The sequence below is a fragment of the Salmo trutta genome, chromosome 31 (genome assembly GCF_901001165.1).
Source record: "Salmo trutta chromosome 31, fSalTru1.1, whole genome shotgun sequence".
NCBI lineage: Eukaryota > Metazoa > Chordata > Actinopteri > Salmoniformes > Salmonidae > Salmo > Salmo trutta.
This window is the reverse complement of record NC_042987.1, coordinates 8,037,418-8,063,693: the sequence shown is the minus strand read 5'-3', so window position 1 is coordinate 8,063,693 and position 26,276 is coordinate 8,037,418. Positions and strand designations below refer to the sequence as shown.

General features: G+C 41.1%; 1 protein-coding gene across 1 annotated transcript; it reads left to right on the top strand.

Annotated features, from left to right (window-relative positions):
* The first annotated feature begins 1,280 nt into the window (after positions 1 to 1,280).
* Positions 1,281 to 20,033, top strand: LOC115169427 (nuclear receptor ROR-beta-like). Its single transcript, XM_029725016.1, has 9 exons — positions 1,281 to 2,095; positions 15,627 to 15,712; positions 15,934 to 16,075; positions 16,229 to 16,747; positions 16,864 to 16,991; positions 17,097 to 17,229; positions 17,877 to 17,984; positions 18,646 to 18,869; positions 19,285 to 20,033. Exons 1-9 carry the CDS (start codon positions 1,999 to 2,001, stop codon positions 19,447 to 19,449), a joined length of 1,602 nt encoding a protein of 533 aa, XP_029580876.1. The 5' UTR covers positions 1,281 to 1,998; the 3' UTR covers positions 19,450 to 20,033.
* Positions 20,034 to 26,276: the final 6,243 nt, after the last annotated feature.

The following is a 26,276-nucleotide window of genomic DNA, read 5'->3' as shown; positions in this document are numbered from 1 at the left end:
TGTGCTCTAGGGCAACGGTGTCTAGATGGAATTTGTATTTGTGGTCCTGGCAACTGGACCTTTTTTGGAACATCATTATTTTTGTCTTACTGAGATTGACTGTCAGGGCCCAGGTCTGACAGACTCTGTGCAGAAGATCTAGGTGCTGCTGTAGGCCCTCCTTGGTTGGGGACAGAAGCACCAGACCATCAGCAAACAGTAGACATTTTACTTCAGATTCTAGTAGGGTGAGGCCGGGTGCTGCAGGCTGTTCTAGTGCCCTCGCCAATTCGTTTATATGTATGTTGAAGAGGGGTGGGCTTAAGATGCATCCCTGTCTGACCCCTCCGGCCCTGTGGAAAGAAATGTGTGTTTTTTGCCAATTTTAACCACACACTTGTTGTTTGTGTACATTGATTTTATAATGTAGTATGTTTTTCCACCAACACCACTTTCCATCAATTTGTATAGCAGACCCGCATGCCAAATTGAGTCAAGAGCTTATTTGAAATCAACAAAGCATGAGAAGACTTTGTTTTGGTTTGTTTGTTTGTCAATTAGGGTATGCAGGGTTTTCTCTCTCTCGCTCTCCTTGTCAACAGACTAGAGGAACATATTTGCATGCATGTCTCCCAGCTATGTTGGAGTCCTCCCTCTCCTTCCCTCCCTTTCTCCCTTTCTCCCTCCATCCTCTCCCCACTAGCCTGTTCTGTAGTTATGTAAGTCTTTAGGTCAGAGTGTCACCTCGGTTGTCAAGGGAGACAGAGAACAGAGTGGCTATGGAAGAGGGACATGAGAGAAGAGAGAGAGAGGGAGGATAGAGAGAAAGGATGCAGATGAGAGAAAGAAAAGAGAGATTTATGATTATACTAGAATTATGTATTATCAGTCATTTAAATAAATTAAAAGGAGAAGGAAGACAGATGAGGCATAGACAGGTTGGTTGTTTAGCAACAAAATTAACCCATGCTCAACTATGGAGAAAAACAGACGGGGTTGGCTTAGATTGTTGACAACATGTAAACTATATTTCCTCTCCAAATGTTTATTGAAAACATAAATACATTTGCACAATGAGCACTTGTTGTCTCTCAAATATATCGTTACAGTTGTTGGTTAGATAACTAGTCAATTTTGGTCATATTAGCATAGACATGACAGTCAAAACACCTCTAAACAAGACATGGTATCAACAACAAGATATGACGATATTGAGTGCGTGGCTTCGGGCTCCACTCACTCCAGTGTTGCTCCACAAACCTATTGCGCAATCTGCCTTCTCCCGGTTTCATAACTAAACTGCCAGAGCCTTGCATGACAAAGCACAACCCCCAAACAGCTCTCACACAGGAGAACTTCCCTGTGAATGGCATGAATCCGAAGTAATCATTGCAACACAAAGCTCAGAGTTTTTATTATCATAATGCCCATGGCCCTCAACACAAAGTGCATGAGAAAAAGGGTGTAATAGCCCGTACTGTTATGTCCAAGCCTTGCAAAAAATCTTGATTTGTGAAAAACTACAAAAAAAAAACGATATTTTCAAACCCACGTTACTCTAAATCAGAGTTAAAGCGTTAATTGTTGTTTGTTATCGCCAGTAGATCTGATTTTCCTGAAAACTCGATCCCGCGTACGCGCGGCCGCGAAGACTCGAAGAGGAGCTATCTGGAGTGTGAGATCGTATGAGAGTCCAGTCCACGCGTCGAAAAGTAGGTTAGCAGGGTAGACAGAGTGAAAGGCAGTCAGAACGAAAAAGGGGAGTTCGAGTATTGGGACCTTGCTTGCAAGCTAAACCACCGTGGGAGCATTTTGTAAAAAGTTACCGAAATAGTGCATCGGGACAAACAGGACACAATTCAACTTGAACAGTCGATTTTCTTTGTATTTGATTCACCATTGCAAGACTTTGTCGAACGATAAGGAAACACTCGCGGATTTTTGCCTTATTTAAAAAATATATATACAAAAAAAATCTAGTTCGTTAGGCTAAATACGTTTTATTTTACGTGCCAGCAAATGCTTGTCTTTCAACAGTTGGACATATTTTTATTCTGTTACACACCACATGAAGTCCAATTCATTGATCCAGAAACGATAATATTCAACATGAGAGGTACATTTATTATTAGGCTATCATTCATATTCAAATGACCATCGTTTACCTTGCTATGCCACATATACTATTTTTAATAAACATTGTATATATGTGACATTGCAAAGTATAAGATGGTCATTTCAATATGAAACAATGTATAAAAAGCTTTTGAAATGTAAGTTACTGTAGGCCTAACTGGGTAATTAACAGTGTAACTGCTTTCTTTTCGAAGTGCGTATGATGCTAATCTCATGCTGTTTTGCCTGACTGGTTTATCTGGCTAGTTTTGCCAGGTGCGCCACTGCCGCTGTGAATGGGCGTCCTGGCAGTTAGTGTATAGACTGGAGAGAGTTTTCTGTCTGATAGAGAACTAGTGAAAATGCTTATATTCATCATAAAATGTTTTGGTTCAATATTTGAACAATGTTGCATTTAATTCAGGATTGAGACCATATGGTTGTAAATAGCCTATGTGTTTTGTTTTAAAAGCCTATGATTTGACTTTTTGCATTAATCTCATAATAATCCGGTTGATTCCACCTGGGACTCTTTCTGTAAAATGTGCCTGGGGATCCATATTGGGTTATGCAACGAGTCGATAGGAGGTGCACACTGGTAAAAATGCGCACTACAAGTTCTAAAATAGGCTACACATGATCAAAACATCATTCAATTGGAATAGCAGGACTAAAATTAGTTGGCTATAAATCAAACAATTACATTTGTAAATCATACTGGCATATTTATGGCATTTTATTTTTATATCTTTGCCAGAATAGTAGCCATCCTAAGCACGAACGGCACTATAAATCCATGTTAATGAAATCAGAATTACACTGAGTGTACAAAACCTTAGGCACACCTGCACTTTCCATGACAGACTGACCAGGTGAAGCTCTGATGTCACCTGTTAAATCCACTTCAATCAGTGTAGATGAAGGGGAGGAGACAGGTTAAAGGATTTTTAAGCCTTGAGACAATTGAGACATGGATTGTGTATTTGTGCCATTCAGAGGGTGAATGGGCAAGACAATAATTAAGTGCCTTTCTAGGTGCCAGGCGCACCAGTTTGAGTGTGTCAAGAACTGCAACACTGCTGGGTTTTTCACGCTCAACAGTTTCCTGTGTGTGTCAAGAATGGTCCACCACCCAAAGGACATCCAGCCAACTTGACACAACTGTGGGAAGCAGTGGAGTAAACATGGGCCAGCATCCTAGTGGAACACTTTCGATGCCTTGTAGTCCATGACCCGACGAAATAAGGCTGTTCTGAGGGAAAAAGTGGGTGCAAATCAATATTAGGAAGTGTTCCTAATATATTGTACACAGTGTGTAATATTGTTCATGTGTGGTGCTCAGTGGGTTAATTAATCTAAAATGAATTGTGTGTTTTGGGCATGTTGCTGTGATGGTGGTGCCAGCATGACCAACTGTGTGGAGGGAGAGAATGTTGGCTGTTCCACTGACCTAATTGGTCGCGTTCCCCTGCTCAGATGTCGCATGCATCAATCAATGGTTCTGGTTGCGTGCCACGTCATTGACCGCGTCATCTGTGACAAATTGCTTTAACGTATGATGTGGTTTAGGGATACGCACGGTTATTCAAATATCCGAACTGACGTCAGTATTTGAATATCCATGTCACATTGCTACGCAGAATGATATGCCATGACATTAGAAATTCTTAATTTAATAAAACAAACTTTTGAATGTCGTTTTTTGACGTGCGTCGCCCGAAAAGACCGTAAATGTCACACGTGTAGCCTGTTGTTGTTGGCACTACAGTCAGAGGTTCCATGTGTAGCAACGTGAAGTAGGAGATCTTTATTCAATGTAAAATGGAATTCAAATTACATAATTCAATTAGCTAAATGAGAAGGAGTAGGCGACAATGAGCAAATGACAGGTAGGCTGTTTAATCTGAATGGAGTTGTTGTAGACAAATTAGCCTCAACTAGCCTAGCTGACTAGCTATCATCTAGCCATCTTAGCTAGCTTTTTTACATCGATTTGATGCAGTAAAGACAGGCACTGCCAGATGGGATGATAGACAAATTTATAAATGCTATAGGTTATCTAACTAGCGCCAGTCAGTGATTACTTTTTTTCTCTCTTCCTCCCATGTCACACACCACCGGCCCCTGCCCATCCCCGCTCTGCTGCAGAGCGCACTCTTTCTCCTGAGTCGCGCAGGCTGCGCAGCAAGTTTAAACTAAGTAAAAAAAATAAAAAATACAAGTTTGACTATGCAGATATCTGGAAAAATCTTATGATATTATTTGAATTGTGAAATTATTTAAAAGAATCATCCCTAATGTGGTTAGGTGATACTAAAAATGCCTATATAGGTGTTGTAAGATCTGACGTGCCAGAAACGCCTGGGCAGAGGAACATGTCGACGTGACACACAACATTTGGTTGATGCATGCAACGTCTGCTCAGGAGAACGTGACATATGTCACCGAGCGAATACGGCATTCAGGAGGGCGGGGGCGAGAGAGAGGAGGGACTGGCATGGACAGAGGGAAGGATCAGCAATGGACAAAAACAGTTGGTTGGTTGCAGAGCCTTGCCTGGGGCATCCCGAAGGCAATGAAGTTGAACTCAGGCAGCAGGTTATAGATACATTTTCTTTAGCTCCTGGAATGGATATAGTAGTTGACACGATTGACAAAATCAACGAACAGAAAGATGATGGTAAAAAGGTTCAGACTTACTGCAATGCTACTGCTACTTTGCTACTTTTGTTGCTGCCTATCTTCTCACGATGTTGCCTCTAAAATTGCAACGTTACTGCAATCAAAAGGCATACCAAGACTTGTTACAATTACAAGATAGACTAGCCTACTGTCTGTTGTTGTCACAACAATGTAACAATACATTGTAAGACTGATAAACATATTGCTATTGTAGCATATATATATATATATATAGATTGTTGAATTACGGTATTTTTGTTTGGATTGAGGGTTTTTGGCACAGAGGCTACTCTGTTCCTAATCTGCTTGGGGAGGGAGGGAGATTGTTTTGCCCTGTAGAGGGTGGTTCTACTTCTCGTGGGATATCGACATGTATACGCTAACTCTTTGACACGTCATTAAAAACTATCACTAACACATGAATTTCACACCTCAGAATATGCATATTTATATATATTTATAGTTATATATATATATATATATATAGTTATATATAGTTATATATAGTTATATATATATATATATATATATATATATATATATATATATATATATATTTATAGTTATATATATATATATAGTTATATATATATCTATAGTTATATATATATCTATATATATATATATAGTTATATATATATATATATATATAGTTATATATATATATATATAGTTATATATATAGTTATATTTGCATTCCATGTCTGACCATGACATGCAAATACTTATATCACAGCCAAAGTGGAAATAAGCATTTGTTTTGTAAGTGGGAAGGTAGAGTTAGGGGGACCAGTATGGATTCACTACTGTAAGTCGCTCTGGATAAGAGCGTCTGCTAAATGACTAAAATGTCATGTAAAATGGGTAGAGCCATTTGAGTATAAATAAATACTCACTGTACTTTTTATTATTATTATTATCATCATCATCATGGTGATCTCGCTTCACCATATTGACCGTAAGCAACTCTGTGAGCTACAAAGCGAAAAGTTCATAATGGGAAAATTACCTCAGTCAGGAAATTAACTGTTACACTTTATCCTTCACCTTTATCCTTCACCTACACTTTATCCTTCACCAACAGACAACAATCACCTAAGGGACTTGACTAGAGGGGCCTTGTATTTGGCAATAACTGCCAATATGTGCCATGTTATGTTAGCCTAGAAAAAGAGGGAGGAGTGGTGACCCAGAAGGCTGGTTGGGTAAAGGGCATCCAATCCATCTGAGTTTACTGGCTCGCTGACACTGACTGCTTGACACACTGACTAACTGACACAGTAAAATTACCCCCACATGTTCCCTGTTAGATTCCAAGAAAGGAGAAGGGTTAGAGACCAGAGCCATAAAGCTATTGAATTAGCCTCTAGTAGAGAACACAGTTACGTGCTTAGGCTGTGACTGAAAAACAGACAGAGGTAGCTAGAGTTTTATTCCCTTTTTAGTATGACAAAACCTATTCCGCCTCAGGAGACTGAAACGTTTTAGAATGGGTCCTCAGATCCTCAAAAGGTTCAACAGCTGCACCATTGAGAGCATCCTGACTGGTTGCATCACTGCCTGGTATGGCAACTGCTCGGCCTCCGACCGCAAGGTACTACAGAGGGTAGTGCGAACAGCCCATTACATCACCGGGGCCAAGCTTCCTGCCATCCAGGACCTCTATACCAGGCGGGTCAGAGGAAGGCCCTAAAAATTGTCAAAGACTCCAGTCACCCTAGTCATAGACTGTTCCCTCTGCTACCGCACGGCAAGCAGTACCGGAGCACCAAGTCTAGGTCCAAATGGCTTCTGAACAGCTTCTACCCCCAAGCCATAAGACTCCTGAACATCTAGTCAAATGGCTTCCCAGACTATTTCCATCGCCCGAACACACACACACACAAACACACACACACCACTGCCACTCTGTTGTCATCAATGCATATTCACTTCAATAACTACCTACATGTACAGTTGAAGTCGGAAGTTAGGTTGGAGTCATTAAAACTTGTTTTTCAACCACTCCACAAATTTCTTGTTAACAACTATAGTTTTGGCAAGTCGGTTAGGACATCTACTTTGTGCATGACACAAGTCATTTTCCAACAATTGTTTACAACCAGATTATTTCAGTTATTATTCACTGTATCACAATTTCAGTGGGTCAGAGGTTTACATACACTAAGTTGTCTGTGCCTTTAACCTGTTACATCTAGGGGGCAGTAATTTCACGGCTGGATAAAAAACGTACCCGATTTAATCTGATTATTAGTCCTGCCCAGAAACTGGAATATGCATATAATTATTAGCTTTGGAGAGAAAACACTCCAAAGTTTCTGAAACTGTTTGAATGGTGTCTGTGAGTATAACAGAACTCCTATGGCAGGCAAAAACCTGAGATGCTTCTGTTCAGGAAGTACCCTGTCTGAACATTTCTTGCCCTTCTTTATTATCTCTGTCGTTTACAAAGGATCTCTGCTCTTACGTGACAATTCTCACGTCAACAATGGAGTCTCACAGCCCGGGAAAAACAGGAATGATGTCATTCAAAGCCCTGGCTGAAGCACACGAGAGCAAATGCTGAGTGGTCAGTCAATGGACTAAGCCTTAGGCGCGTGACACGCCCCGCCCCCGGCTTTTGGTTTTTTCCTCAGTTTACAGACAGGCAGATTCCCGGTCGGAATATTATCGCTTCTCTACGAGATAAATTGCATAAATATTGGTTTTAAACAGCGGTTGACATGCTTCGAAGTACGGTAATGGAATATTTCGAAATTTTTTGTCATATTTTGCGTCATGCTCGTGGCCGAGATTTAGCGTTGGGATAGTGTCTAGAACGCACGAACAAAACGTCGCTGTTTGGATATAACGATGGATTATTTGGGACCAAACCTACATTTGTTATTGAAGTAGAAGTCCTGGCAGTGTATTCTGATGAAGAACAAGCAAGGTAAGAACATTTTTCTTATAGGAAATGTGATTTTGGTGAAGGCTACACTGGGTGGGTGTCTAAATAGCTAGCCCTGTAACGCCGGGCTATGTACTTACATTATTGCAAAATGTGCTTCATCCGAAAAGCTATTTTAAAATCGGACATATCGAGTGCATAGAGGAGTTCTGTATCTATAATTCTTAAAATAATTGTTATGCTTTTTGTGAACGTTTATCGTGAGTAATTTAGTAAAATCACCGGAAGTGTTCGGTGGGAATGCTAGTTCTGAACGTCACATGCTAATGTAAAAAGCTGGTTTTTGATATAAATATGAACTTGATTGAACAGACATGCATGTATTGTATAACACAATGTCCTAGGTGTGTCATCTGATGAAGATCATCAAAGGTTAGTGCTGCATTTAGATATGGTTTGGGTTTATGTGACATGATATGCTAGCTTGAAAAATGGCTGTGTGATTATTCCTGGCTGGGTACTCTGCTGACATAATCTAATGTTTTGCTTTCGCTGTAAAGCCTTTTTGAAATCGGACAGTTTGGTTAGATAAAGGAGAGTCTTGTCTTTAAATAGCTGTAACATAGTCATATGTTTGAAAAGTGTAAGTTTTCGGATTTAGAGGAGTTTGAATTTCGCGCCCCGCCCATCATTGGATATTGGAGCAGACGTTCCGCTAGCGGAACGTGTAGATGTAAGAAGTTAAACAGCTTGGACAATTCCCAAAAAGGATGTCATGGCTTTAGAAGCTTCTGATAGGCTAATTGACATCATTTGAGTCAATTCTCCAATTGACTCAAATGATGTACCTGTGGATGTATTTCAAGGCCTACCTTCAAACTCAGTGACTCTTTGCTTGACATCATGGGAAAATCAAAAGAAATCAGCCAAGACCTCAGAAAAAAAATTGTATACCTCCACAAGTCTGGTTCATCCTTGGGAGCAATTTCCAAATGCCTGAAGGTACCACGTTCATCTGTACAAACAATAGTATGCAAGTATAAACACCATGGGACCACGCAGCCGTCATACCGCTCAGGAAGAAGGTGCGTTCTGTCTCCTAGAGATGAACAAACTTTGGTGTGAAAAGTGCAAATCAATCCCAGAACAACAGCAAAGGACCTTGTGAAGATGCTAGAGGAAACAGCTGCAAAAGTATCTATATCCACAGTAAAACAAGTCCTATATCAACATAACCTGAAAGGCCGCTCAGCAAGGAAGAAGCCACTGCTCCAAAACCGCCATAAAAAGCCAGACTACGGTTTGCAACTGCACATGGGGACAAAGATTGTACTTTTTAGATAAATGTCCTCTGGTCTTATGAAACAGAAATAGAACTGCTTGGCCATAATGACCATTGTTATGTTTGGAGGAAAAAGGAGGAGACTTGCAAGCCGAAGAACACCATCCCAACCTTGAAGCACGAGGGTGGCAGCATCATGTTGTGGGGGTGCTTTGCTGCAGGAGGGACTGGTACACTTCACAAAATAGATGTCATTATGAGGAAGGAAAATTATGTGGATATATTGAAGCAACATCTCCAGACATCAGTCAGGAAGTTGAAGCTTGGTCGCAAATGGGTCTTCCAAATGGACAATGATGCCAAGCATACTTCCAGATTTGTGGCAAAATGGCTTAAGGACAACAAAGTCAAGGTATTGGAGTGGCCATCACAAAGTCCTGACCTCAATCCTATAGAAAATATGTGGGCAGAACTGAAAAAGCGTGTGCGAGCAAGGAGGCCTACAAACCTGACTCAGTTACACCAGCTCTGTCAGGAGGAATGGGCCAAAATTCACCCAACTTATTGTGGGAAGCTTGTGGAAGGCTACCCAAAATGTTTGGCCCAAGTTAAACAATTTCAAGGCAATGCTACCAAATACTAATTGAGTGTATGTAAACTTCTGACCCACTGGGAATGTGATGAAAGAAATAAAAGCTGAAATAAATCATTCTCTCTACTATTATTCTGACATTTCACATTCTTAAAATAAAGTGGTGATCCTAACTGACCTAAGACAGGGAATTGTTACTAGGATTAAATGTCAGGAATTGTGAAACTGAGTTTAAATGTATTTGGCTAAGGTGTATGTAGACTTCCGACTTCAACTGTTCAACTGACTCTGTACCGGCCCCCCTTGTATACATTGTTATTTTTTTCTGCTGCACTTTAATTGCTTGTTACTTTTATCTCTTATTCTTATCTGTATTTTTTGAAACTGCACTGTTGATGAGCCCCTAATACCTGTTGTATTTGGCGCATCTGACCAATAACATTTGGTTTGATTTGATTGTTTGCGAGATACCTGGTTTGGGTGTGTTGTAAGAAAATAGGCCTGTAATGTTACCACTTTGAAACTTGGTCTTTCTCTGAGATATCTGTGTTGAGTTTAGGGTTAGAATGAGTCATTTTGAACATGGAAACTTCTGTGCAAAAACTTTAACCTTGTGTTAGTTTGGCCTCTACGACTGAAACAAACTGGGGACGCCGATTCACATTTCTTTGTTATGTAACCAGTTCAGTTACATTTTACTATGTTGTGGTTGCTCTCCAGGAGGATAGGTCAGAGGTTAAAGGGGATTGGAGGGATTGGTGTGGCAGCCCAGTTCAGGAGTCAACTGCAGAACTGAATGATGATGTCACGAAATGGAGGTCTGTGCATAGCAAATTTGTGGGTGTTAAAATCTCAGTGTTAAGGTAAAAAAGTATTGTGAGTTCTATCTGAGTGTTGATTCTAGTGGGTTAACACCAGTGGGATTTAAATTGACGCCACCTGCGGTGAATAAATGAAGTGTTAACCAGCTGGTGGTGTTACTCGACTGAAAAAGACATGGGAGGGGCCTAATTATCGTATTTCCCAGCATGTTTTGTTGCAGGTTGCTTTTTAGAATAGTTTGTTTTAATATCTATGTTTCTGCATGCACATTGGTGGATTGATTGATCTTATACTACACAAAGATAAATAACATATATTTTCCTAAACTAATCCAGTCAGTAAATTATTGGATTTATTTAACCCGTTATTGAGATAGTCTCATTTATTGATCTTCACTACCTTGGCAGTCATTCTAAATGCAGATTGCGGGTGATTAAAAGTTCCAATTGTTGGATATCTTAACTCTGACTGTATTCCAACAGCAATTATATAAGACTTTGCAAGCCAGCATTATGACTTGCTGATGTGACCTGCAAACCAGGAGGTTATGACTAGTGTGTTTGGCTAATACTAGGCTGTCGAAATATGGTCTTGTAAAAAATGTTTTTTTTTAATCTATTGTCATAATTCATTATTTATATTAGGCACTCAATTGGTAAAGGCTACAGGGCTGAAAGCCTTTGAATGCAACAACCATGTCTCTGTCACTAGCAAACACAGTCATGGATGGTACTGGTACCTCCTAAAATTCACTCAAAAGGCACCCTGGGAAATAAATATGAAAATAAGGCACCCTACAGTGTTAAAACAACACCCCAAAACAAGTTAATGTAACACCACAGGTGTTAATTCCCTAACACTGAGAAAGTGTAATGGCATCAGCTCTAATTAAAAGTTCATTTAAGTTGGAATTTGCAACACCCATGGCGTTAGGGACCCAACACTCTTGGTGTGTTAGTTTATCAAGACTTTGAAAAGTGTTCGTTTAACACTTTTGGTGGGTCACATATAATTACTAAAAGTGTTTAATTTAACACTGGGAGTTAAAATTCCGATCACAAATTTGCTGTGTGTTTTTCTGGCCGCTGCCTTCCCTCAAGCCGGGGACAAGAATATCAATACTTGAAGCAGAAGCTCAATGTTAGTGAGAGTAGTCAGATAGCAGACATGGTACTGCTGGACCTAGGGCTGTGGCGGTCATGGAATTTTGGGTGACAGTTATTGGTCAGCCAAATGACTCGGTCACCTTAATAACCGTTCAATTAGCAAAGTTATTTTAATTTTGTACTTAAAGAAGTACATTTTCTCCTCTTCTCCTCTCCTGACTGCATGTGCTACTGCGGGGTGGAGGGCGGGCCTTCCCTAGGCAGCCATAGACTCGTTTGCTATAATACTTTGCTTGTTTCAGTAAGGAGCAACAAAGTTTAATCACGTTGTAGAGTCCATGTTACAGCAGAAACGGACTCAAACGCACGGACCTGTCTTCTTCAGTCAGCTGTTCTTACCAAACACACAAAAAAAACGTACGACGGTGAATATATTTTCATGACGATCTTCATCCATAATCGTCGGCTACACAGAGAAAGTGTGTCAGTAGGACAGAATAGTCTGGCAGGCAACCGCGCCTAAGTGATATCCCACACAACCAACCCCGGACGGGCCCTGCCCGCCCCTCAGCCAATGGGAGTTGTAGCGACAGAGTAGGCAGGGCGGTAGCGTTGCTAGTGTAACCCCTGATTGAGTGTGTTTGCGGAATGCTTGCAGATGAGCGTTATATAATCTAGAGGAAAGGGAGGGGGAGCGAGCGGGGTTTGTAGAGAAAAGAGAGGGCAGAGGGGGAAGAGGGAAGGAGCCACTTTTTTCCATTGCATGCCTGCAGCTGCCTCAGTCGCTCTGTGTATTTGAGTTATTACTTAGAGGACAGCAGAATTTCCCAGTTTAAAAAAAAACACATTTAAAGTGATATTTTCCTACATGCAATGCCACAACAACAATGCATTCAATTACAGTATAAAGGGATTTTCCTTATGTCTGCCTCTTGGAAGACTAAAGAGCCCATGCTTTATGAATAACACACATTTGTTCTCTCTTTCTATAGCACAAAAATAAAATAGACTGACAGATTGAGTAATGTTCGCATGTCACATTCATAAGTTAGTTGTTTTTGTCTCTGTTTAGTTCTGTGGCTGTGGTGAACTAATACAGCTGACCAGCTCCATCTGTTTAAAAGGAAACATGTTTTTCTTCTTCACGTACTGCCCTCCATTTTAGCCTCTCATATCATATGGGCCCCGTGTATGTGAAGGGAGAGAGTGGGAGAGAGTGTGTTTGAGGGGACTGAGGTTTCTGACACATGACTGTCTATTTCGGTCTCTTTCACTTCACTGGGTCCACAGTCAGACAGACAACTTTAGAGACACTCGGCCAAGTTCAGGTGCAAAGCATTTCAGTCATATCATCCGCCCGTTCCTTTTATTGCAATGTTTACTTTGAGATGTACTATTCTCTTTGCTGGATCAATCTGTCTGGGGTGCAACTGTATTTGTATGAAATGTGGCACATACAGGTAACTGCCAAAATAAAGGAAACCGTGAGTCCGGTTATATGCACACAATAATGCACACAATAATGCGATTATTGCGAATAGTCAGATTAATATAATAGTTCAATTAAAACATTTACATGCTTTGCAAGAAGAAGAATTTCCCTAATAATCCTGTTTACATGGACACATCTGAAATCAGGCTACCCGATGACACTGATAAAGGTTCTACTACAGCGACCATGTTATTTTTGGGAAGCGTATTTGATTCTGAGTTGGGACATATACAGTTTGTCTGTGAAAACTACTTCTAAGACGCATACGTTCAGTTGTTCCGAACTCAGTCCATTCACGCTAATGAGGGAGGCTCGCTTGACTGGTGCTGGCTCGTACGCAGATCAAATACACCGCTGGAACGCCGGTTTAAGGCGTTTACATGTCCTAATAATTCAAAAGATTGCTCAGGAAACCAGGTGTTTTAATCGGTGTATGCTTACTTCGATTTTGACCCTAAGCAGATTTAAGATAAGCAGTGTAAGGTGTTTACATGACTATTGCATAATCTGCCTACTGCCGTAGTCAGGTTAATATTGAATTAATACTGTGCTTGTAAACGTTTATTTTTTATTTCACCTTTATTTAACCAGGTAGGCTAGTTGAGAACAAGTTCTCATTTTGTCACGGCTGTCTGAATGATCGGACCAAAATGCAGCATCGGTTTCGTTCCACATATTTATTGGACTGTGAAACTTAATGCAATACCAAAAAATAAACTGAAGGACAAAATAACAAACCGTGACGCAGGAGGAACAAACACTACTCACAAAATATAATCACCCACAAAAAACATGTGGGACAACTCAAATCAACTTAAATATGACCTCCAATTAGAGACAACGACAACCGGCTGCCTCTAATTGGAGGTCATGCCAAACAAAAACCAACCTAGAAATACAAAACTAGAAACTAAACATAGAAATACAAAAACGGACAAACACCCCCTGTCACGCCCTGACCTACTCTACCATAGAAAATAACAACTTACTATGGTCAGGACGTGACACATTTACAACTGCGACCTGGCTAAGATAAAGCAAAGCAGTGCGACACAAACAACAACACAGAGTTACACATGGAATAAACAATGGAATGGAATACAGTCAATAATACAATAGAAAAAGTATATATACAGTGTGTGCAAATGAGGTAGGACAAGGGAGGTAAGGCAATAAATAGGCCATAGTGGCAAAATAATTACAATATAGCAATTAAACACTGGAGTGATAGATGTGCAGAAGATGAATGTGCAAGTAGAGGTACTGGGGTGCAAAGGAGCAAAATAAATAAATAACAGTATGGGGATGAGGTAGTTGGATGGGATATTTACAGATTGGCTATGTACAGGTCCAGTGATCTGTGAGCTGCTCTGACAGCTGGTGCTTAAAGTGAGGGAGGGAGATATGAGTCTCCAGCTTCAGTGATTTTTGCAGTTCGTTCCAGTCTTTGGCAGCAGAGAACTGGAAGGAAAGGCGGCCAAAGCAGGAATTGGCTTTGGGGGTGACCAGTGAAATATACCTGCTGGAGCGCGTGCTACGGGTGGGTGCGGCTATGGTGACCAGTGAGCTGAGATAAGGCGGGGATTTACCTAGCAAAGACTTATAGATGACCAGGAGCCAGTGGGCTTGGCGACGAATATGAAGCGAGGTTAAACATACTCCGTAACACCAACAATAAATGTCTTAATATGGCGTTGGGCCACCACAAGCCGCCAGAACAGCTGCAATGCGCCTTGGCATAGATTGTACAAGTTTCTGAAACTCTATTTTCCCATGAGAAATGTGATAATTGGGTGTTTTGTTGATGGAGGTGGAAAACGCTGTCTCAGGCACCCCTTGGGCTCATATATGGTGACTGAGACACACATACACCCTCTAAACCCCCTATGCCCCTTTAAAACCCCTCTTTCAAAGTCACTGAGATCTCTTCTTCTAGCCATGGTAGCCAAAATAACGGGCAACTCTGCATTTTTATTCGTGACCCTAAGCATGAAGAGATGTCAATTTCTATATTAACTCAGGAACCACACCTGCGTGGAAGCACCTTCTTTCAAATACTTTGTATCCCCCTTTTACTCAAGTGTTTCCTTTATTTTGGCAGTTACCTACAGTAGACGCGCCATGATTTCAAGTCAATATTTTCCCATTTGATTGCCTTTGTCTGCTGTTGCTACACTGAGAGCATGCAAGGCAGAGCCAAACTGACAGCCTGCCTTACACTTTCACCAACTCTTCCTTCACACTGTGCTAACCATAGCCACATGCCAGGTGGAAACCTGTTAACCGGTTGCAAACGCCAATATTCCTCTGACTCGAAGCCAATGCTAGCCTTGCAGAGTGTTTATAATGTATGTGTGAACGTTTGCAACACCTTATGCAATCACATCTGGTTTTGATACAAGCTCTTCTTGGCCGTGCCCCAAGAGAGATTAGCCTCAGCGGGGGTGTTATTCAATAGTGAGAGGGGTGTTTGTGTAGGCTGTATCAGTCCAATTTCCTGTCCTTATTTTAAGATCTACTAGCTGTAGACTTGGCAGGGAATTATTATTTTTCTGCATTCTCATTAAGTTTTGATACAGGTTTGATAACTCACTTGATGGCTTAATCTTCATAGCTTTTTTCAATATGTACTCTCTCTCTTGCTCTCTCTCTGTGTGTTTCTGCAGCTCAAATAGAAGTAATACCCTGCAAGATCTGTGGGGACAAGTCCTCAGGAATCCACTATGGAGTTATTACCTGTGAAGGCTGCAAGGTGAGCTAGTACTAGAGTTTTTCCACTTCACCAGGTCACAAAATAGGTAATGGGAGACTGACTGTCTTAACAATATAAAACCAAGACAAGCTGCAATAGAAAATATCCTTTGTTGTCATCAGTGATTTAATACATCCATGCTATAACATCTAGGTTTATGATGCTGGAATTATATACATGATGTAATAATTTGACTCATTCCATTGTGTTTCTTTGTGTAGGGGTTCTTCCGCCGCAGCCAGCAGAACAATGCCATGTACTCGTGTTCCCGCCAGAGGAACTGTCTTATTGACCGAACCAGCCGCAACCGCTGCCAACACTGCAGACTGCAGAAGTGTCTGGTGTTAGGCATGAGCCGGGACGGTGAGTCTCTCTAACTCACACACACACACACACACACACACACGTGCAAGTATTCTAACCCAGAGGATAACTCATGACAGCGTTATACAACAGTTATTTCCAATCCACACAGACATTGACTTGTATTCTTCCCCGTCGCTTGTCTCCGTCCAGCGGTGAAGTTTGGCCGTATGTCTAAGAAGCAGCGCGACAGCTTGTACGCTGAGGTCCAGAAGCACCAGAAGAACCAGGAGTGTCTGAACCAGGGTCTGTCACTGTCCAGGGAAGACGTGGCTGGGGGAGAAAGCAAGGGGGACAGGCACGGGAAGCTCAGTCGCTCCTACTGCAGCGGGGGCTCCAGCTCCACCCTGAGTGACCTGGATGACATCGCGGCGCTCCCCAAACTGTTTGACCTCCCCTTGACCCCACAGGAGGCCCACGAGTACTGCAGCCTGGAGCTGCAAGAAGACCACGGCGGAAGCACTGGGAACACCTCCAATTCTTCATCGCCATCATCATCCTCGCCCATTTCGTCCAATCAGAATTCTCCCCAGCAAAATCTACTGGATGTCACCGACGCCAATGGAATCAAACACGAGTACCAGATGTTGTCGCACACACACGCGCTCCTGGCACACACACACGCCACACTGCTAGAGACACTGCCTGATGACTGCACTCTTATGGATATAGGTAAGAAGTCTATTACTATTGCTATAACTAACATAACCAAACAAAGTTTCCCAGTATCAAGTAAACATGTTGTCTGTAGTGGTCTTGTATTTATAAGTGTGCCTGTGTTGTTTCAGAGCGTATCACCCAGAGTGTGGTCAAGTCCCACTTGGAGACGAGTCAGTACAGCTCGGACGACCTGAAGAGGCTGACATACAATCGGATGCAGTACTCACCTGAGGAGACCCGCAACTTCCAGTGCGAGGTGAATACACACACACACTCACACCACATTGCACTCACCATCACAATACCCAGTATAATATTGCATTATCGTCATATTAAATTATTATTTCTCTCTTTCTCGCAGTCTGCAGAGTCTGTGTGGCAGCAGTGTGCCCACCACATCACCAATTCCATCCAGTACGTGGTGGAGTTTGCCAAACGCATTACAGGCTTCATGGACCTGTGTCAGAATGACCAGATCATTCTGCTCAAAGCAGGTCAGTACCTATATATATGCAAATTGGACTGACTGCTCAAATCACTTCAGTTCTTACAGGACATAGACACAGTGATACGGAAAACCAGGTGGGCATGTTTACACAGATAATTATTTCTGTGTGACATGCACACTCTCTCTTACACACACACAGTTACATATGCAAACAGCCATTATTTCAAACCGTATACAATAGAACCACGTGAACATTTCTGTAATGTGAGTGAAGAAATGGTGTAAATGCTTTATCTTGCTAACTTTGGCTCTTGTACTTCTTTTCTCCAACCTTCTTCCTTTTGTGCTCTTTTTATTTGTATTGGTCTGTTTTTTTACAAACCACACATCACTGCTCTGACCATTTAACCATCTCTGGAACCGACATTTATGTATATCATTTTATCACTGCAACACACAAACACATTTATTTTACAATAATCCATATTATACCATTTTGTAAATGTTTGAAACCCCTTTTGACAAATCCATATTGCCCTGCTGATTTTCTAAATGTTCAAATGCTTTACATCTGCTGTCCTCCAATCTGAAATATTTACTTTTCATTGTGTGTTTGTGCATGTTGGAGCATTTTCCGTCTTCCCCTCCCTCCTCTTCCTCCATCTCTGTGGCTCTCTATGGTTACCATTGCAGGCTGTCTGGAGGTGCTGTTGATTAGGATGTGCAGGGCATTTAACGCCACCACCAACACCATGTTCTTTGATGGCAAATTTGCCTCCGCTCAGCTCTTCAAAGCCCTCGGTAAGTGTCTTTATAAATAGGCTACTCTTTCTGCGATACAGTATAATGTATAGGGTTTTCCTAGCCATCGTGCTTCTACATATGCATTGCTTGCTGTTTGGGGTTTTAGGCTGGGTTTCTGTATAGCACTTTGTGACATCAGCTGATGTAAAAAGGGCTTTATAAATAACATTTGATTGAAATTTGATTGATACTGTTAGCTACTGCAAATTAGCCTGATCAAAGACCAGCCTGACCGCTGCTCTTTTTGTAAGCTCGTGAGATTGGGATAATAGGTGAGGCTAACTCATACAATTCAATGAAATCTCAACATGGTTGTCACGCCCTGACCATAGAGAGCCCTCGGGATTCTCTATGGTGTTTTAGGTCAGGGCGTGACTAGGGGGTTTTCTAGTTTTTATTTTCTATGTTGGTGTGAGTATGGTTCCCAATTGGAGGCAGCTGATGATCGTTGCCTCTAATTGGGGATCATACTTAGTTTGTTTCATTTAGTGCTAATGTGCGTTACGTACTGCACATTCGTTTTATCTTTGTTGTTGTTTTGAAGGTTCACTTTAATAAATATGTGGAACCCTACGCACGCTGCGCCTTCGTCCGCTCATTTCTATAATGAACATGACAATGGTGTCTGGATATCTAATATTGTGATATTTCTCTGCAGGTTGCGATGATCTGGTCAGTGCCGTGTTTGACCTGGCTAAAGGGCTCAACCGCCTGCAGCTGACCGATGAGGAGATGGCTCTGTTCAGTGCCGCTTGCCTGCTGTCCCCAGACCGACCATGGTTAGCCGACAGCCAGAAGGTCCAGAAGCTACAGGCGAAGGTCTACCTGGCTCTGCAACACAGTCTGCACATGAGCGGGGCTGCCGACGAGAAACTAGACCAGGTCAGGCCTAGCACACTCCACGGCACCATAACAACAAAATATACCCCACAGTCTCTAGCCATGGCCCAGTTGTCATTAGCTGAGATCCACCATATTGGAGTCACTGGTGTAGCATATGTCTCCTCTCCAAGAACTTTATGATATGATCCTCTCCAGAATATCCCAAATAGCTGCATATGCACATTTTATGGGGCCTTATGGCCTGAACAATCTTGTGCTGTAGACATGCTGACATTCTTTAAATCTAACAAAGACAAACAGTTAACCAGTCTAGTGCTGTAGACCGGATCTATCCCATTTTAGCATAAGTACATACACATTTCATGCATTCTCCAGATTTTTCCCATTCCATCACACCAAGTCCACAAATATTGATTGTGTTTTCCTGACTGATCCTGGTGTGTCCCCTCTGTAGATGGTATCCAAGCTGCCGATAATGAAGTCCATCTGTAATCTCCACATCGACAAGCTGGAGTTCTTTCGTCTGGTCCACCCCGAGACCGCATACAGCTTCCCACCACTCTACCGGGAAGTGTTTGGGAGTGAGATCTCTCTCCCCGACTCTACAAACAACTCCTAGAGAGAAAGATGGAGGGAATGTGTTAGAGAGAAATAAGTATGGAGGTAGGGAAGTGAAAGGCGAGAATGAATAAGTGAGGGATATAAATAGTGACCTCAGAAATAACCAGCTGTTAACGAGACAATCCAGGACTTAAAATACTCAGTCTCCCAGCATCCTGTGGTGTGAGTCCACCACTATCCCAGCAGGCCATACACCTTACACTACAGACTTCACCTTCATGGTCCTTTTGTACCGTAGCACTTTGGACAAACTAATGGGCGATATGCATATTCTACAGTATGCACATAGATCATTTAGCATTAGAACATCATTTTTCAATGCTCCCCAACCCTGTCATGAATGTACCTCACTGACAAGCACCAATGCACCAGCTAGAGCCCCACACCAAATGTAAATACTAACACTCTGCTTCAGTTCGACTGTTCAATTTAGAATCATTGTAATTCTTTGGTTCTACTCAACATACCGAGGGTTCATTAATTTGTAGTCCCACAGACAGTTCTTGGCGGTACCATATACAGTTGAAGTTGGAGGTTTATATACACTTAGGTTGGAGCCATTAAAACTCATTTTTCAACCACTCCACAAAATGTTTCTTAACAAACTATAGTTTTGGCAAGTCTCTTAGGACATCTACTTTGTGCATGACACAAGTAATGTTTTCCAACAATTGTTTACAGACAGATTATTTCACTTATAATTCACTGTATCACAATTCCAGTGGGTCAGAAGTTTACATACACTATGTTGACTGTGCCTTTAAACAGCTTGGAAAATTCCAGAAAATTATGTCATGACTTTAGAAGCTTCTGATAGGCTAATTGACATCATTTGAGTCAATTGGAGGTGTACCTGTGGATGTATTTCAAGGCCTACCTTCAAACTCAGTGCCTCTTTGCTTAACATCATGGGAAAATCAAAAGAAATCAGCCAAGACCTCAGAAAAAACATTCTAGACCTCCACAAGTCTGGTTCATCCTTGGGAGCAATTTCCAAACGCCTGAAGGTACCACATTCATCTGTACAAACAATAGTATGCAAGTATAAACACCATGGAACCATGCAGCCGTCATACCGCTCAGGAAGGAGACACGTTCTGTCTCCTAGAGATGAACAAACTTTGGTGCGAAAGTGCTAATCAATCCCAGAACAACAGCAAAGGGCCTTGTGAAGATGCTGGAGGAAACAGGTACAAAAGTATCTATATCCACAGTAAAACGAGTCAGATATCGACATAACCTGAAAGGCCGCTCAGCAAGGAAGAAGCCACTGCTCCAAAACCGCCATAAAAAAGCCAGGCTACGGTTTGTAACTGCACATGGGGACAAAGATTGTACTTTTTGGAGAAATGTCCTCTGGTCTGATGAAACAAAAATAGAACTGTTTGGCCATAATGACCATCGTTATGTTTGGAGGAAAAAGGGGGACGCTTGCAAGCCGAAGAACACCATCCCAACCGTGAAGCACAGGGGTGGCAGCATCATGTTGTGGGGGTGCTTTGCTGCAGGAGGGACTGGTGCACTTCACAAAATAGATGGCATCATGAGGAAAGTAAAATTATGTGGATATGTTGAAGCAGCATCTCAAGACATCAGTCAGGAAGTTGAAGCTTGGTTGCAAATGGGTCTTCCAAATGGACAATTACCCCAAGCATATTTCCTTAAAATTCGTAAAATAAGTGGTGATCCTAACTGACCAAAGACAGGGAATTGTTACTAGGATTAAATGTCAGGAATTGTGAAAAACTGAGTTTAAATGTATTTGGCTAAGGTGTATGTAAACTTCCGACTTCAATTGTATGTAGGCTACATATACAGTACCAGTCAAAAGTTTGGACACACCTACTCATTCAAGGGTTTTTCTTTATTTGTACTATTTTCTACATTTTAAAATAATAGTGAAGACATCAAAACTGAAAAAACACCTATGGAATCCATGTAGTAACCAAAAAAGTGTTAAATAAATCAAAATATATTTTAGATTCAAAGTAGCCAAAGTAGATAAAAGCTTTGCACACTCTTGGAATTCTCTCAACCAGCTTCATGAGGTAGTCACCTGGAATGCATTTCGACTAACAGCTGTGCCTTCTTAAAAGTTAATTTGTGGAATTTCTTTCCTTAATGCGTTTGAGCCAATCAGTTGTGTTGTGACAAGGTAGGGTTGGTATACAGAAGATAGCCCAGTTTGGTAAAATACCAAGTCCATATTATGGCCAGAACAGCTCAAATAAGCAAAGAGAAACTACAGTCCATCATTACTTTTGAGACATGAAGGTCAGTCAACTCGTGAAATTTCAAGAACTTTTAAAGTTTCTTCAAGTGCTGTTGCAAAAACCATCAAGCGCTATGATGAAACTGGCTCTCAGGCTGCGTGAATCAGGCCTTCATGCTGGAATTGCTGCAAAGAAACCACCACTAAAGGACATGAATAAGAAGAAGAGTCTTGCTTGGGCCAAGAAACATGGACATTCGACTGGTGGAAATCTGTCCTTTGGTCTGATGAGTACATCTGAGATTTTTTGTTCCAACCGTTGTGTCTTTGTGACGCAGAGTAGGTGAATGGATGATCTCTGCATGTGTGGTTCTCACTGTGAAGCATGGAGGAGGACGTGTGATGGTGTCGGGGTGCTTTGCTGGTGACACTGTCAGTGATTTATTTAGAATTCAAGGCACTCTTAACCAGCATGGCTACCAGAGAATTCTGCAGCGATACACCATCCCATCTGCTTTGTGCTTAGTGAGACTATCATTTATTTTTCAACAGGACAATTACCCAACACACCTCCAGGCTGTGTAAGGGCTATTTGACCAAAAAGGAGAGTGATGGAGTGCTGCATCAGATGACCTGGCCTCCACAATCACCCGACCTCAACCAAATTGCGATGGTTTGGGATAAGTTGGACCGCTGAGTGAAGGAAAATCAGCCAACAAGTGTTCAGCATATGTGGGAACTCCTTAAAGACTATTGGGAAAGCATTCCTCATGAAGCTGATTGAGAGAATGCAAATAGTGTGCAAAACAATCATCAAGGCAAAGGGTGGCGACTTTGAAGAATCTAAAATATATTTTGATTTGTTTAACACTTATTTGGTTACTACATGATTCCATATGTGTTATTTCATAGTTTTGATGTCTTCACTATTATTCTACAATGTAGAAAATAGTAAAAATAAAGAGGAACCCTTGAATGAGTAGGTGTCCAAACTTTTGACTGGTACTGTATCTTGTGCAGGTATGTACTCACCAATTTTCCCCAAGTGACCAATTTTATGATTCAGTTATCTGTTAAATATAAGAAGATATAAACCAGTATGACATGCCACACTACTTGGTGCTGATCATTGTCTGCCAGTAGGTTAATAGAAAACTCACAGAATGGTTACACACACACAGACATAGGCACTTGTTCTGACAGTGTTTGGTGCTGCCCTTTTGTAGGCTTTTAAAATGCAATGAGAAACCTCAGTCCCACACCCCCTTCCCTTGTTAATGCCACTTAGAAACAAGAAGAAAATAAATTATCTTTTAATTTATATACACATTTATAAATGAATATTTTAATTAAGAATGTATATAGATAAGTGTGTGTGTATATATATTTAGAGAGCAAGAGGGTGTGAGATGGAGAGAGGGAGATGAGCGAAGAGAAAGGGAGTGAAAGAAAAAAGGATAATGGACTCGAGTGATCTCAAAAAAAGCACTCTTAGAAAAGTATTTTTTTCCTGGACTGTTTTCCTCTCACTGGTTTCCACGGCAACACCCACCCCCTTTGCAACCCAATGGGGTTATGTACTGTATGTCATGTGACCAATGGGGAGGCAGTCCAATCACACAAAGGCAAAGGAGGAGACACGTTCTTGGTCCAGTATCTGAACTGTACAGACTATGGCCCAATATTGACGGAAACGTTGGACCCTTGCCTCAGGAGACCGCTGAAATAAGTCTTGAGGAGAAGAGTTTCTCTGTGAGAGTACCTAACCAGTAACAGCCAGCCAATAGGAATAGGCTCCCCTTCACTCATAGCTTTTCTTTGGGTTACAATGAAGTTTGTATGTATCATAAGCTTTCTTTGCTGGTTGGATCAACTGTATTATTTTTGTACATTTCTGTTCCTGTGTCCTCCACTCACTGTATGTCAAAGATATTTCCTATCCACTGTCCAACTGGGTGGACATAAGTCTAATGATGGACTGAGCTACCAGCTACCCCTGAGTTAGGCATTGATGTTAATTAGGTTTATGATTCAGACAGAGCATCACTTACCTTTTTGAAGAGTATGGACGGACATCATATCCTGATTCTAATTCAGTCCTTATTGAACTGTAATGTTCCGGAACAGAATATTGAGAATAAGGTTCTAAGAACTCACTCCAGAAAGGGTTCAGAGTGACTCTTTTGAGTGACTCAGGGAGCTAGCTGAGTTCAGTCTGGGTCCTCTCACCAGTGTCTTCTACTAGCCTTGTATTCTTCTCACCTTGCACCTAAGACAAGACCCATAACCTTGATCATCATCTCTATTTTTGTGAATGGTACTCAGTGTCAAATACCTTCTCTTTATTCTCGATATAACACAATCTGAATTTTAAGACAGAATCAAGAAAATAAAAATAGAATTTTAAAAATATTTTGTTCTTGTGATTTAATGTTACCTTTGTTGTGATTTTTATTTCTCTGTTGATCTTTGATTTCTTTTATGTCATAACTGACTTTACAAGACAAAAAAAGTGATCTATTTTTTTAAGAACCTAGGGAAATTCAAAAAAAATCTAACATTTCTGTCTTCCCCCAAAAATGTACAAGAGGTATTTTGTTAGTTAAAGAGTAAACGAGTCAGTCAGCTCGATATATATTGTACATTGGGTTACATTACATGTGCTTTAAAGAATGTAATAAAAGTATTTCTTTTGAATCAGTGAAGTCTGTCTTTTAAAAATGTGAATTCCCTCATCACAAACTTGGTTTATTCACATTAAAAAAATAATACCACTTACATCATGTAATGAAGTGGTAATAGTATGGCAACAAGTTCACAATGAAAACATTATTTGCCTAGATAGCCCTTAATTTCAGTATAATCATATTCTTGTTTTCAGGGTAATACACAATATACTTGTATGTGCTATAGTATAGAGGGGGTAACAAAAATAATATCTGAAAGGACTAGATAGGTGTGAATATTATCGTGATGGCTCCCCCTAGCCTTCCAACAAGCTAAGTGGTGTGTCTGCAATATTGCTCTCACTGATCCTGATCTGTGAACACTGAGGTGGTAAGAACTTAAAGGGCTAGGGACCAAAATGGGCCTATGTATAACACATTAGCCTGGTCCCAGATCTGTGCTTTTGCCTATTCTGTTGTCATTGTTTGGCATGACAATTCCTTAAGAAGTTGGCAAGAGAGCAGAAACAACACCACATCGCATTCCAAACTGCAGAGTGGGACCTGGGCCCTATTTCAGAAAGCATGTTTAACAAACTGAGTTTAAACCTGAACTCTGGGTTAACTAACTCTGAGCTGTCAAACTCAGAGGGTTTACAGTTTCAGAACAGGTGATAACAATTAGTTCACTAAACCCGCTTTCTGAAATAGGGCCCTGGATCATTCAGGATGGCATCACATTGTAACATGTTCAGATACAAATATATTGCACTGAACAGACATGATTGCCTGAATGTAGAAAAGGTGTTGGCCAACTGACATCAGCAACAATTTTTTTTTATATAATATGCAGCAGTGTGAATATTCCACCCCTCTGAATAAGGCACAAATGTTGCCAAAAACATTCACCCCTTGACACTGGGAAAGGAAAGTGAGCAGACTGAGTGGCATCCATTATCCTCAGTAGAGCTGTCACATCTACGGCCTACAGCTAGTCCCTTCACCAATATCTCCTTTCCTTTCCCTGTACGGAGGATTGGGTAAAGGTGAAAGAAGATTCCAAGTGGCATCCACCTTGTATTGTAGCAACCGCCTGTCCTCTCACAGATCAGCAGATAATGAAGATGGCTAACACCTAACTCCTCCTAACATCAGTCTGGAATGGGTCTTTGATGTTGTTGGCACAATGCGTAGATGAATTAAGGTGCTTTTACTGGTTGTCTCTCCTCTGTCTTTCTCACTCAAAAACCCACACATCCCCCTACCATTACAACGGTTAGATTTTCAAATGCAAACAATGAGGTCTCAAACCCCAGGAAAAAAAACAACATTTGAGACGACCAATCGTACCCGTCGCACAATTTCTAAACTAATATTGCATTAACACAGATTAGGCCTAGTCCTGGACTAAAAATACAATTTCGGTAGAGATTTTCCATTGTCCGCCACAGTGAAGGCTCATAACACCTATAAACATATACATGGTTCCAATGGTTTTTCCGCCATTCATTTTTCACATCGTGAATATTACAAAAAAAAGCTTACCTTAAGGTGACATTTTTGATAGCCATGTAAATCTCTCTTGGTCAAGGTGAGTTTTATCAATATATTCGCCTCAATTTACTTGCAAAAATGTGCAATGCTAATTATTGCTAAAAGTTACCTTGTCCAGAGAGATTTGCAAAATTAAATAAACATCACACAAGGGTAAGCCTACATGAAACACAGACCTGATATGAAGTGGCTATTTGCGAAATCCCGATGGAAAAATGAATGGTGAAAAAACGATTGGAACCATTTCCGGGTTTTATGACTCATACTGTGCATGCTCTCCACATTCAGAACTAGGTTTAGCCTAATCCGTGTCTGGAAAACTGGTTAGATGTGTTCAAAAACAGAAGGGCTGTCATCATTGGGCCATATAGTGGCACTGGGTTTACACCATTC